Source organism: Papio anubis, chromosome 18 (assembly GCF_008728515.1).
Source record: "Papio anubis isolate 15944 chromosome 18, Panubis1.0, whole genome shotgun sequence".
In the NCBI taxonomy this organism is placed as follows: Eukaryota; Metazoa; Chordata; class Mammalia; order Primates; family Cercopithecidae; genus Papio; species Papio anubis.
The window spans coordinates 36,121,258-36,134,375 of NC_044993.1; the positions used below are offsets into that span (position 1 = coordinate 36,121,258).

General features: G+C 40.3%; 2 protein-coding genes across 13 annotated transcripts in view; one reads left to right on the forward strand and one right to left on the reverse strand.

Moving 5' to 3' along the window:
• FTO (FTO alpha-ketoglutarate dependent dioxygenase) overlaps positions 1 to 11,519 on the reverse strand; it is a 440,820-nt gene extending 429,301 nt beyond the window's left edge. For 4 of the 5 annotated variants that reach the window (XM_003916875.4, XM_021932357.2, XM_021932356.2 and 1 more), the window contains exon 1: positions 11,252 to 11,519. In XM_003916875.4, the coding sequence (XP_003916924.2) occupies positions 11,252 to 11,404 (153 nt within the window). In that variant the 5' untranslated portion in view covers positions 11,405 to 11,519. The remainder of the gene's footprint in view (positions 1 to 11,251) is intronic. The other variant, XM_031658246.1, reaches the window with a different exon arrangement.
• Positions 1 to 13,118, forward strand: part of RPGRIP1L (RPGRIP1 like) — a 114,150-nt gene that overhangs the window by 5,007 nt on the left and 96,025 nt on the right. For 3 of the 8 annotated variants that reach the window (XM_031658244.1, XM_017953370.3, XM_017953369.3), the window contains exon 1: positions 11,552 to 11,924. The gene's annotated coding sequence lies outside the window, so the exon portion shown is untranslated. Of the gene's footprint in view, positions 1 to 2,635; positions 2,795 to 11,548; positions 11,925 to 13,118 lie in introns of those variants that run through there. The other 5 variants (XM_017953368.3, XM_009196452.4, XM_031658245.1 and 2 more) reach the window with 5 other exon arrangements.

Consider the following 13,118-nt stretch of genomic DNA (forward strand, 5'->3'; position numbering starts at 1 on the left):
TCTAATAGTCTGTATTCAATAGTAAGTAGACAGTCAGGACACAGACTGATTTGGATTAACACATTTTCAGTTATAACAAGTAATTTTACAGAGGATTAGTATCTTGATGGTCTGATCAATATGAGGCACCGCTGCTATTACACATGAAGAGAAAATTGCCCCTCTGGTAATAAAGTGTGCGTGTCTTCGTTCTCCTTCATTTGCTGAGTCCATTACTGTAATGGTTCCAGCATTAACAGCTGGGGCAATTTAGGCAGCAGGGGTCTGATGATTTTAAAAGCTGGGAACACTGGCTACTCATCCTTTCCTCCCTTGCAGTCTGCATATGCAACTCCTCTGCCTGGCTGTGGTTCCAACACAAGGATCGTGTTTTATGAGAACAATGACTACTATTTCCCAATTATTGTCTGATTAATAGTGTTACCAGCCAATAATGGAACTAAAACAAAAATGGCTCGCAGCATATTGGCTGCTGATTCGGCGAAAAATTGCACACTATTTACCTAAATAACAAGATTGACATGACAACAGGCTAGAGTCCACATAAACTGTAATGTTTGCATTCATTTGCCCGGTGCTAGTCTCATATTCTTAAGCCAAAAAAATGCTGTTGTGCTGACAGACCAAAAAAAAAAATCATCAGCAGAATTTTCCATCTTTGTTTTCAAAAAATGGCAAACTGGAAAATAGTGAGATAACAGACTGCTGTACATAGAAATAGAAAATCCATATTAATGCAGCCTTGAGACTTTAATCATGCCCAATTCAGCAGAGTGAGTTAAGGTTGCAACATCAGCCCATTTTATATTATTACTGGAGAAATGCTGGCCCTTGAGGCTCAGCCTTGAATGATCCAGTCACTAAATGAAGGTGCCAAAGGGCAGACTTAGAGCTAATGCAGAAATCAGAGCTCTGAATTTTCTGATCACAAACAATTATGAAAACACTCATGCTCTGGCAACAAATCTCCTCCTCAGAGCAGCTGCAACATAATTTGGTCCTTCAAACTGAATTTTCTACTTGGTTTCTACCAGTTGTAAAGGTCTTAACTGCCCTTTATCCATATGGCAGTTTTTTAACATAAGGAGACGCATGGTCACTTTGGAAGCAGGTCATTTCCAAAACTACAGAGTAAATAAATGATCGGCATAGCAACAGGACAGATGCTTATAGCAAAAACAAAAATGCACGCCTAAGAGTCAAACTCATAGAATCTGAAAGTAGAAAGGTGATTACCAGGGCTGGGAGGATGGGAAAGAGCTAATCAAGCGGCATAAAGTTTCAATTATGCAAGATGAATCAGTGCCAGAGATCTGCTATCCAACATTGTACCTACAGTTTACAATTCTTTATTGTACACTTAAAAAGGTGGTAAGAGAGTAGATCTTATGTTGTGTTCTTACCATAATAAAATACATTTTTTAAAAGGCAAACCATAGCATCAATTCAAGGTTTAACTTTCAAACATGTGATGGCTTAATAAACAGCATGCCAAGGACAAAAGTTTGGAAACAAGCCCTTACCAACACAAATCTTCATCTCTTCAACCTGTTCTAACCCAACCCAAGGAATCCTAAGAATCCTCCCAGTTTACACTGTGAAATCAACCAGTGAGACAATTTTATAAAATATTACAAAATCAGTTTATAATAGAAGATTAAATGAATGTGCTTAGCAGAACTCTAAATTCACCTTCTCTAAGGTGTGTTTTTTCATTAAGGTTCCAAAAGGACCATCTTAACAAAAGTTCCCCTCCTCTAAAAGTTAGGAAGTCACACTTTAAATATAACTTTAGCAAGAAATCTACCATAATAAACTAACAACAACAAAATACTCTAAATCTGAAAGGTGAACTGGCATTTTAAAATTGGAAGAGAACACTTGAAAACAAGTGTCGATAGTTGCTGAAGTATGGGTTGAACAGAAGAGTCTTGTTTCTCAAAATTGATGCCCACACCTATGATATAGTAAGTAACTTAAAATTCATAAGATATTAACCATTTTCCATTATTTCTTTCAAATTCCAGTTCCAGCTCTCACTATTAGAAAGTCTACTGACCAATAACAAGTCATGCTCTTGGGAATTCATTCATTATTTGACAAGTATGGAATATCTACCATGTGTCTGGCAAAATCTTAAGGGCTAGGGATAAAATGGTGAATGACAAAACTGAAAAAAAAAAAACATGATCTCTACATTTTTGGAGACTATCATCTACATGCCAAAATCTGTATCGCTAAACTCAGCCACAATAAATCTCATCAGCAGCCAAGGATCCAGAATCATAATTATGAAGGGTCACATGTATCACATAGCAGATGCTGGCCGCTCTCAACCATTTAATCTTTCTTCACCAGATACTTATTAATGTCTCCTTTGTGGAAGACATCCTGCCAGCTACAATGGAGAGATGAAAAGATGAATTAGACACAAATGCTATCTTCAAGGAAGCTACTGTTTGCTCAAAGTGTCTAAGACTTTTTTCTTTTGAATGGCTAATTTAGTTTTCAAAACCAATACTAGGAGGGTTAGGAAACAGGCCTGGAAATAACAGAAAGTAACAAGAACTCACTGTTACTTGGTAGTTTAGCTAGTTAATTTTCAAGTAAGTTACAGTATTTAAAGTGGTTTGGAAGTTATGATCAAATACACTAACTCTTCGTCTATTTACAGAAGTCAACTGAACCTCTGAAACAGTGATTAAAGGCTTACCCATATATTGAAGAAGAGATTAAGCAAAAAATAATAATGGATTTCGGGAAGAAGGAAAACAAACAAAGTAGAATCTGTCAGGTGAGGTTTTCATTTTTCAAGTCCCCTGGTCTTTGGCCTAACACCAAAACCGTCTTATATTTAGTGTCCAGTTTAGGTAAACTGGTGACATAATCTAGAATGTCCCATAATAAAACTAGACTCCAAAAGAACATTCTCAGGACCTCAATAAAATGCCAAATTTGAAATATAAAATAAGGTAAAAATACCCAGTCAGTACAAACATAAATAGCAAACTTTCTTTTTTTGAGTTATTGTTATTATTATTTAGAGATGGGGGTCTCACTCTGTTGTCCAGGCTGGAGTGCAGTGGCACAATCACAGCTCACTGTAACCTCCAACTCCTGGTCTCAAGGGAGCCTCCTCCACCTTGGCCTCGCAAAGCACTGGGATTACAGGTATGAGCCACTGCATTTGGCCAAGTTATTATTTTTATAACTCAATAAACTGTATCATTTAAAGTTGATAAGACAACTATCACCAAAAGCAGAAGAGTTTTTAAATCATGTTACTTAAAACGGTAGGTTATATATTCTGGATATTTTCCTTCACTGATAAAAATGTGCATTACTCAAACAAAATTATTAAATGTTCTTTGGTATATAACCATTTCCTTAATAAACTTAAACTAGTTCTATTTTTAATAGTTGAAAAGATGATCTAACCTAAGCCAACATAAGAGTCTTTGAAGCTAACTTGGAATTCAACATTCATAGCTTTTTATTCTATGACTAATGAAACAGTTTTAATGTTTCTGATAAACCCAGTAAGGAATCCCAGGCCTCTCATAAGGATACACCTTTAAACAGATCTTCTAAGGAAGGAATTCCATGACTACTAGGCCATGTTAGATCCTCTTTGCTACCATGTCCTCCCGTGATAAAACTCACCACTCTACTGTTGGTACTTATTTACCTTCCATGGACAGCCAGCCAGTTCCATGGGACTGTGTCTGCCATCTTTACCCTCGTGCTGAGTTCACTGCTCAACACTTAATCAGGTTCCTTATCTGAACCACAGAACATAGAAAATGGTTTGAGTGACTATATTCTCAATTTTCTGAAAGGTGGTACAAAACTAGTACCATTCTGGCTGCATGGGAAATAAGTTAATGGAACCCCAGTTGAGAAAATCCATTTGACTAGACACTCAACGTAAGTTTACAGAATAAATGTCCTGGGATCAGAATACACACACACACACACATATATATACCGAATATATATCTACTGGGGTCAGATAGGCAGTAGTGCAGGTGGTGGTTATGATGGTGATAATGATGATGAGGATGATGATGATGATAAGAAGATGGTGATAATAACAATGTTTTTTTTTTATTTTATTTTATTTTTTTTCTTTTTTGAGACAGTCTCGCTCTGTCGTCCAGGCTGGAGGGCAGGGGCATCATTTCAGCTCACTGCAAGTTCTGCCTTCCGGGTTTACGCCATTCTCCTGCCTCAGCCTCCTGAGTAGCTGGGACTACAGGCTCCCGCCACCACGCCCGGCTAGTGTTTTGTATTTTTTAGTAGAGACGGGGTTTCACCGTTTTAGCCAGGATGGTCTCGATCTCCTAACCTCGTGATCCGCCCATCTTGGCCTCCCAAAGTGCTGGGATTACAGGCTTGAGCCACCACGCCCGGCCACAATGTTTGTTTTTACTGTGTGCCAGCAATGTTTTATGTGCTATATAATATCTCAATCCCTACCAGAATCATATCACTCCAATTTGATAGATGAGGAAACAGAGGCTCAGAGAAGTTAAATTGCTTGCTCAAGTAAACGAGGGAGCAGAATTCAATTTCAGGAGTCTGTATCTAAAGCCCCACACTACACCACTATTTTGTGACTGAAGGGGCAAAACTGGATGACAGAAAAATGGAAAGCATATTTCCTGCCTAAAAGGGAAGCCACTATTCAATTCTAGTTAGGAAAATGCATGCCCAGTGTTACCAGATACTCTAGTTTTTCAAGAGAGTCAGACACCCAGATGTTTATGCAAAATCTCTCAATTTTTAAATATTAGAAAATAATTCTGAAACAACTTTCAGTTTGTTTGGGCCGAAACTTATCTACAGCCAGGATGCGTATGTGGATTGTAAATATGTGACCTCTAGAGGTTCCATCTTTCCTCAAAAATATACATGCAAAAATGTAAAATCTGGGCCAGGCACAGTGGCTCACGCCTGTAATCCCAACACTTTGGGAGGCTGAGGTGGGTGGATTACTACGTCAGAAGTTCGAGACTAGCCTGGCCAACATGGTGAAACCCCATCTCTACTAAAAACACAAAAATTAGCTGGGTGCGGTGGCATGTGTCTGTAGTCCCAGCTACTCGAGAGGCTGAGGCAGAAGAATCCCTTGAACCCGGGAGGCGGAGGTTGCAGCGAGCTGAGATCGCGCCACTGCACTCCAGCCTGGGCGACAGAGTGAGACTCCATCTCAAAAAAAAAAAAAAAAAAAAAAGCCAAATCTGAATCCAATCATAAGGAAACACAAGACAAATAAGAATACAGGGCCATTCTACTAAATAAATAAATAAAAAATAGCCTGCACACATCACAAATGTCAATGTCTTGAAAGAAAAAAGATGAGGAACCAATTTAAAGGACATGAAAGGACACCAGATTAAAGGAGAAGGGACCAAAGGGACCTGACAATGAAAGGTAACATGTGATCCAGATGGAAACTGGACCAGGAAAAAATGTTATAAAATTCATTATTAGGACAACTAGCAAAATTTGAATATGGACTTTGGATGAAATAATGGCATTATATCAACATTAACTTTTTCTGAAATTAACAACTGACTGTGTTTATATTTGTATGTAAGAGAATGTCCATGTTCTTAGGACATATATGCTGAACTATTTAGAGGTAAAGAGGACTGATGTCTCCAACTTACTCTGTAATGGTTCATTAAAAAAATAATTGTTCATATGGATATATATGGCAAGAGAGAGAGAGCAATCAAGTGAACACAGCAAGATATTAACCTGTGAATATGGACAACAGGTCTATGAGAGCTCTAGATTCTACTCTTGCTCTTCAATAAGTTTTAAATCATTCAAAATAATAAATTATAACATCTGAGAAAAAATGCATAGGGCCAGCCCCACCCCAGCAGAGGAACCCTGAAGCCACCAAACTCAAGCAAGGGCATGCTACTCTATTCCTGGGATAGCAGCTAGACCTAATCACACTGGGTCCTCACACCAACCCACAGAAGCAGCTATTCTTAACCTCATTTATGACTGGAGAAACTGAGGTACATGGTATGAATCCCCTATCCCAATAGTAAGGAAATAGTAGACGCCATGGTTCTAACTCAAACCATCAAATACTAATCTGGACTATTCTACTATATGCCTTATAAGAAAAGTTCATTTTAAAAATGCATGAATACCATATAGTACTCTCATACGCTGAACACAAGTTAGATAAATGTTAATCATAGGAAGCTATTTGGTCCAACCTTCTTATTCACCCTCCAGACTTGGAAACAGCATAAAAGTCTATAGCATAAGCAATCACAAGGAAGAAACTACGGTCTAAGTTATTTCAAAGAGAAAAGAAAAATAAAAACTAAGTACCCATTATGGAGATGACAAAGTTTAATTTGAAAAGCAAACAAGAAATCTTTGTGACTTTGGGATAAAGATTGCATAGACATGACACAAAAAGCACGAATCATCAAAATGAACATTGATAAATTGGACCTTTCTTAAAAACTATTAAGTAACCTAGATGAATGGAAGATAACGTTTGCAACACACATAGTAAACAAAGGATTTATATCTAGAAAATATAAAGAACTCATAAAACTTAATAATAGGAACACAAACAATCCAACAAAAAAATGGGCAAAGATTTTGAACAGATACTTCATAAAAGAAGATATATACATGTCCAATAAGCACATGCGAAGATGCATAACATTATTACCCATCAGAGAAATGCAAATCAAACCACGATGAGATACCACTTTACCACTTCACACCCACTATGATGGCTACAATAGAAAAGACAGACAATAACAAGTGTTGACAAGGATGTGACAAAATTGTAACCCTCAAAATGGCTAGTGGGGAATGTAAAATGGTGTAACCACACAAGTAAACAGTTTGTCAGTTTCTTAAAATTTTAAACATAGATTTACCATATGACCAGTAATTCCACTCCTAGGTATCTACCCAGGAGGAATGAAAACACATCCACACAAAAACTAGGGTGCAAATGTTCACAGTAGCATTTTTCATAATAGTCAAAATGTAGAAACAAATCAAATGTCCATCAACTGGTGAAGAGATAAACAAAACATGGTGTATCCTGACACTGGAATTCTTTTTTTTTTTTTGAGACAGTCTCACTCTGTCACCCAGGCTGGAATGCAGTGGCACAATCTGGGCTCTCTGCAACCTCTGCCTGCCAGGTTAGGTGACTCTCATGCCTCAGCCTCCTGAGTAGCTAGAATTACAGGCATGTGCCACCACTCCTGGCTAATTTTTGTATTTTTAGTATAGACAGGGTTTCACCATGTTGGCCAAGCTGGTCTTGATCTAAGTTATCCTGACTTCAGGTGATCCACCTGCCTTGGCCTCCCAAAGTGCTGGGATTACAGGCATGAGCCATTGCACTCGGTCTGACACTGGAATTCTATCTACTGTGTAATAAAAAGGAACAAAGTACCAATACATGCTGTAACATGGATGAACCTCAAAAACATCCTGGGTGAAAGAAGCCGAACATAAAAGACCACATATTGTATGAGTCCATCTATACAAAAATGTCCAGAAAAGGCAAATCTAAAGAACAGAGTAGATTCATGGTTCCCTAGGGATGAAGTAGAATTGGGAAATAACTGCAAATGAATACAGTTTCTTCTGGAAGGGAACTGTTCTAAAATAAGACTGTGGTGATAGTTACACAACTCTGCAAATATGCTACCAACCATTAAGTCCTACACTGAAAACAGGTGAATTTTACAGTATGTAAATTATACCTCAATAAAGATTTACAAAAAGAGAGATATGCAACATCATTAGACATCACTGAAATGCAAATTAAAATCACAAATATCACTGCACATCTACTAGAATGGTTAAAATGTAAAAGACTGACAAGCATTGCAAGGATATGAAACAAGTAGAACTCTCATTTTACGTTCCCACCAACAGTTGGTAAGAATGTAAAAGGGTGCAGTGCATTTGAATATTATCCCCCAAAAAGGTATGTCCAAATCCAGAAACCCGGCAAGTGTGAATGTAACCTTATTTGGAAAAAGTGTCCTTGCAATGTAATTAAGTTGAGGCTCTTAAGGACCTCAAGATCATCCTGGATTTAGGATGGGTCCTAATCCAATAACTGGCATCCTTTTAAGAGAAAGGAGAGAGAGATTTGAGACACAGAAACAGAGAGAAGGCGGCCATGTGAAGATGGAAGCAGAGAAGTTATGAAGTGATGCTACCACAAGCCAAGGAACACCAGGGACCACTAGAAGCTGGAAGAGGCAAGGAAGGAGTTTCCCCTAGAGTCCTTCAAAGGGAATATGGCCCTGTTGACACCTTGATTTCAATGCCTCATCTCCAGGACTGAAAGAGAATAAATTTCTGTTGTTTTAACCCATCAAGTTTGTGGTAACTTGTTGCAGCAGCCATAGGAAACTAAAACAAATGGCCAAATCACTTTGGAAAACTGACAATTTCTTCATAAGGTTAAACAAAGAACTCCCCTATAACTAAGCAATTCTACTCCTGGGCATTACCCGACAGAAATGAAAACGGAAAGACTCTTACATGAATGGTCATAGCGGCTTTTTTTGACAGAAATGAAAATGAAAAGACTCATACATGAATGGTCAAAGCAGCTTTTTTCATAAGGGTCCAAAACCAGAAACAATCCTAAGGTCCAGCAACAAGTGAATGAATGAACAACATGTGGTATCTCCATACAGTGGGCCACTAATCTGCAATAGAAAGGAACAAACTATTGATACATACAACACCATGGATTAATCTCAGAATCATTATGCTGACCAGGCACAGAGGCTCACGCCTATAATCCCAACACTTTGGGTAGCAGAGGCAGGAGGATGGCTTCAGCCCAGCAGTTCCAGACCAGCTTGGGCAACATAGCAAGACACCATCTCTATTAAAAAAAAAAAAAAATCATTACGCTGAATGAAAAAAAAAGACCCAAAAGTATACACTGTATGCTTCCACTTATATGAAATCTAGAAAATACAGATGCATCTACAGAGACAAAAAACATATCAGTGGTTGCTTGGGGGCCGAGGTGGAGGGAAGGAACTGAGAAGGAGAGAAATGTTCGCTATTCCCATTGTCGTGGTTTTGCAGGTATATACATTTGTCAAAAGGCATCAAATTGTACACAGAAATGGTTGCAAATGACTGTATGTAAATTATACCTCAATAAAATTGATTAGAAAAAGAGAAAATAATTCATGAGCCATTGGACATTTTACATTTAAGATTTAAAACAACTACTTATACTTTGTTCTAACCAATAATATTAAGCAAACAAATTTTAAATGAAGAGCAAATTTGTTAAAGAAAAAAGGAAGACAACTTGCTCTACTAATTCAACATGTTTCACAAGCAGAAAATGGAAAAAGCCTTGAATTTGGAGTCAGAAGACCTGGCTCAGAGCGCTAGTTCCACTTAGCAACAAAGTGGCCTTGAGCAAGTCACGATTTACCTACAAGTCTCAATTTCTACATCTCTAAAATATAGATGACATTAATAACTACCTCACAGGCAACAGTTATGGTTTCAATAGAGTAAGAGCTCCTTTCATGCAGGGATTCTATTTTAGCCAAAATTATACTCCCAACGTATGGCAAATAATAGCTGCTCAATAAATCTTCACAGAATAAATGAATTACTTTAAAAATAAACCTGAAAGATGAGAAAGACATCGTGCACAACACCATGAGGCAACATTTGTTTCTGTGCACTGTGTAGACTAAAGCAGAAGAGTCACCCTCTTTCTGCTTATCTTTAGTATATTATCCACATCATTTGCAGACTCAAGCATGAAAACTTCCAGTCCCTTATGAAATACTGCGATAACTCAAGTCAATATAGAGTAGATTTTAAATTTTAAATCCTTAAGTGCACTGCCCTAAAACAGACTCACTTGTAAGATGAAATTCTACGAAAGCAAGAACTGTGTCTATGTTATTTAACACTGATATTCACTGCCAATATTTGCCTAACATATAGTAGGCAGCAAATAAAGTGTGCAAAGGCCCTGAAGCCAGATGAAGTACAGGGAAGAGTGACTTTTAAGAGGCCAAAGTGACTGGGAGGCAGACAGCAGAGTGTCATGTCCAATGGGGTTGTGAAAGCAGGTAGGGTCCACACCACGCAGGGTATTGTAGGCAATGTGCAGTTTTGTCTTTATCCTAAGAGCAACAGAAAGCCATGGAATATTTTTAAACAGGTGGTTGGCAGAGTAAGGAGAAAGGAAAGGGACATAATTAGATTTGCATTTCATGAAGATCTTACTCTATGGTGTGCAGAAGAGAATGGTAGTTGGGGGAAGGGAGAGAAGGTGGAAGAAGAGTTAAGTTAGGGTGTAGAGTGAGTATAGGCCAATCAAGAGGCTATTCCAACAGTCCATTAAAAAGATAATGGTAGCTTGGTCCAAGGTAGTGGAGGTGGGAGAAAAAAGTGGACGGATTCCCAATACACGTAGACAAATCAACAGGATCTGACTTTGAGAATGAGAGAAAGGAAAACACTCAATGCTTCTGAGTCTCAGTTCTTCATCTGTGAAGCAGGGCTGTTGTTTATACTCCATCTGTAAAATACCTATCTTGTAATCTGCTGTGACAATGATATGAAAAAATTTAAATATAATGCACCTAACTCAGTGCCTGACCCACAGTAAATGCTTTTTAAAATCGCTGTTGCCATTATTATGGTCATCCCATGGAATGGCAACTACCGGAAACTGAACACCAAAGGTAGAGAGGAGCAATGTAGTTAAAGATTCATATCCACAGCGCGCTGAAAGACACAAACTGTTATCAGCCGGTCACTGAGACAATTGTTCCAAAGAAACACAGCTGACCGCACAGATATTTCATCTAAGACGATCTCAGTCCTCAGAGACCATTATGAGAAAGCACAGCTGGTATGATCACAGTCACCTGAGAATCCGGTAAACTGAGGCACAGAGATGGCTACAAATTTAACCAAGGAATAGGTGCAGAGGAAGGACAAGGAAATGGGTATCCTGCTTCTCATTTTTGAGCCGATCCAACAAGACTTGGCCTGCATCCTGAAGAAGAATTTGTAACACCCCCTCCAATGTCTCCAGGTCCCTTGCTGACAAGGCCCTGTCATCCCTTAGCTTAACACTGTGCATCCGCTCGCCACCAAACCAAGCCCTTCCGGTTCCCTGATACTAGCTCACAGCGCACGAAGAGCCCCAAGCCCCGGGAGCCCCACATACCTTAGCTTCGCGCTCTCGTTCCTCGGCGGTCGGGGTGCGCTTCATGCTGCCACTAAAGCCGCCTTCGCCACCGCAAGCTGCGTAGATCCCCTCGCCCTGGACCCCGCCTCCTGCATGTAGTTCTCTCAGCGTCCTGCTCCCGTCCGGGGCCATTCTCCCTCAGAGAGGAGAAAACTACAACTCCCAGAATGCACCGCGGCGACGCCCGCGAGTGCCTCGGGATTTAGAACAGGAGAATTTCCCAGGTCCGACAGCTGGAAGAGCGTAGTCCTCTACACCGCGAGCAAACAGGCTGGAGTCCAAGGAGAACTACATTTCCCAGGAGGCAACGGGTGCCTACCATGTTTCTCCCGTGCTCCTCTCGGCCAGCCGCCCGCCACGCTGTCGGCGCTATAGCAACGGTAGCTAGCTGCAGGGCCAGTGGAGCGGTGAGTACTCGGGAGGATGCGAGAGCATGGGGGTGGGTGGAGGTTGCGGACCCTCCCCACTGCAGCGCGGGCCAGGGTCCTAGGGTCCGCTCTGCGGTCTGGAGAAGGCCCTGGAGTTGGCCCTGGAGTTCTGCTCGCGTGAAAGCAGCCCAGCCCGAGACACCTCCACATCCTCAGGCCTGAATCACAGCCCGCCCTTTATCCTCACATCCAGGACCAACCTGAAATGTGTCCCAGCCATGAAGGTGAGAGTTGATGCTGCTAATTGCCATCTCTATCCAGATCCTGCAAGTTGTAGGTCCCTAACACAGTTTGCTCATTTGCCCTGGATTAGGAATTTGTTGGTTGACCCTAAAACTCCTGAGTGTTCTATTGTTTGCTTAATTATATATTATTTGTTTATCATCTGATTACCTCCATAACTTGCTAGCTTCATAAAGGCGGGGATTTTGCTTGCCATTTTAATCTCAGTGCCTGGTATTCATTTATTCATTCAAATAAATATTTTTTCTTTATTCTTGTGTGTGTGTGTGTGTGTGACAGGTTCTTGCTCTGTCGCCCAGGCTGGAGTGGAGTGGTAAGACCTCAGCTTACTGCAACCTCCTCCTCCCAGGTTCAAGCGATTCTCCTGCCTCAGCCTCCCGAGTAGCTGGGATTACAGGCGTGCGCCACCACACCCAGCGAATTTTTGTATTTTTAGTACAGACGGAGTTTCACCATGTTGGCCAGGCTGGTCTCGAACTCCTGAGCTTAAGTCATCCACCCGTCTCGGCCTCGCAAAGTGCTGGGATTACAGGTGTGAGCCACCGCGCCCAGCCAATCATTCAATATATATTAATGTTGGTTCCTACCCTGTACCAGGCACTGTTCCTGAACAGCTGTGAACAAGACTAATACCCATCTCAAGATGTTTATCCCTTTTTCATGGAGACAAACAATAATTTATTTGATAATTTCAGATAGAGACTGTTGCTATAAGAGAAACAAGCCAGGCGTGGTGGCACGCACCTGTAGTTCCAGCTACTTGGGAGGGTGAGGTGGGAGGATCACTTGAACCCATGAATGCCAGGCCAGCCCAGACAACAGAGCAAAACCGTGTCTCAAAAAAAAGAAGAAAAGAAAAGAAATAAACAGTGAAGAAATGTAAGGAAGATTACTCTAACATAGGATGGTCAGGGAAAGCCTGTCTGAGGAAGTGAGCTGAACTCCAAAGACTGAGGAGCCAGCTAATACAAAGGCCTTGAGTACACAAGGGTGTGGGGGGTTCGAGGAAAGTAAAGAATAATGTAGGTGAAGCATACTGAGCAAAGAAGGATAACACGAGATGGTGTTGGAGAGGCATTGCAGCGTTGTGCAGGATTACTCAGCTTCCACACTATTATTAACATTTTGGGCTGGATAATTCATTATTATGTCTCCTAAGCACTGTAAGATATTTA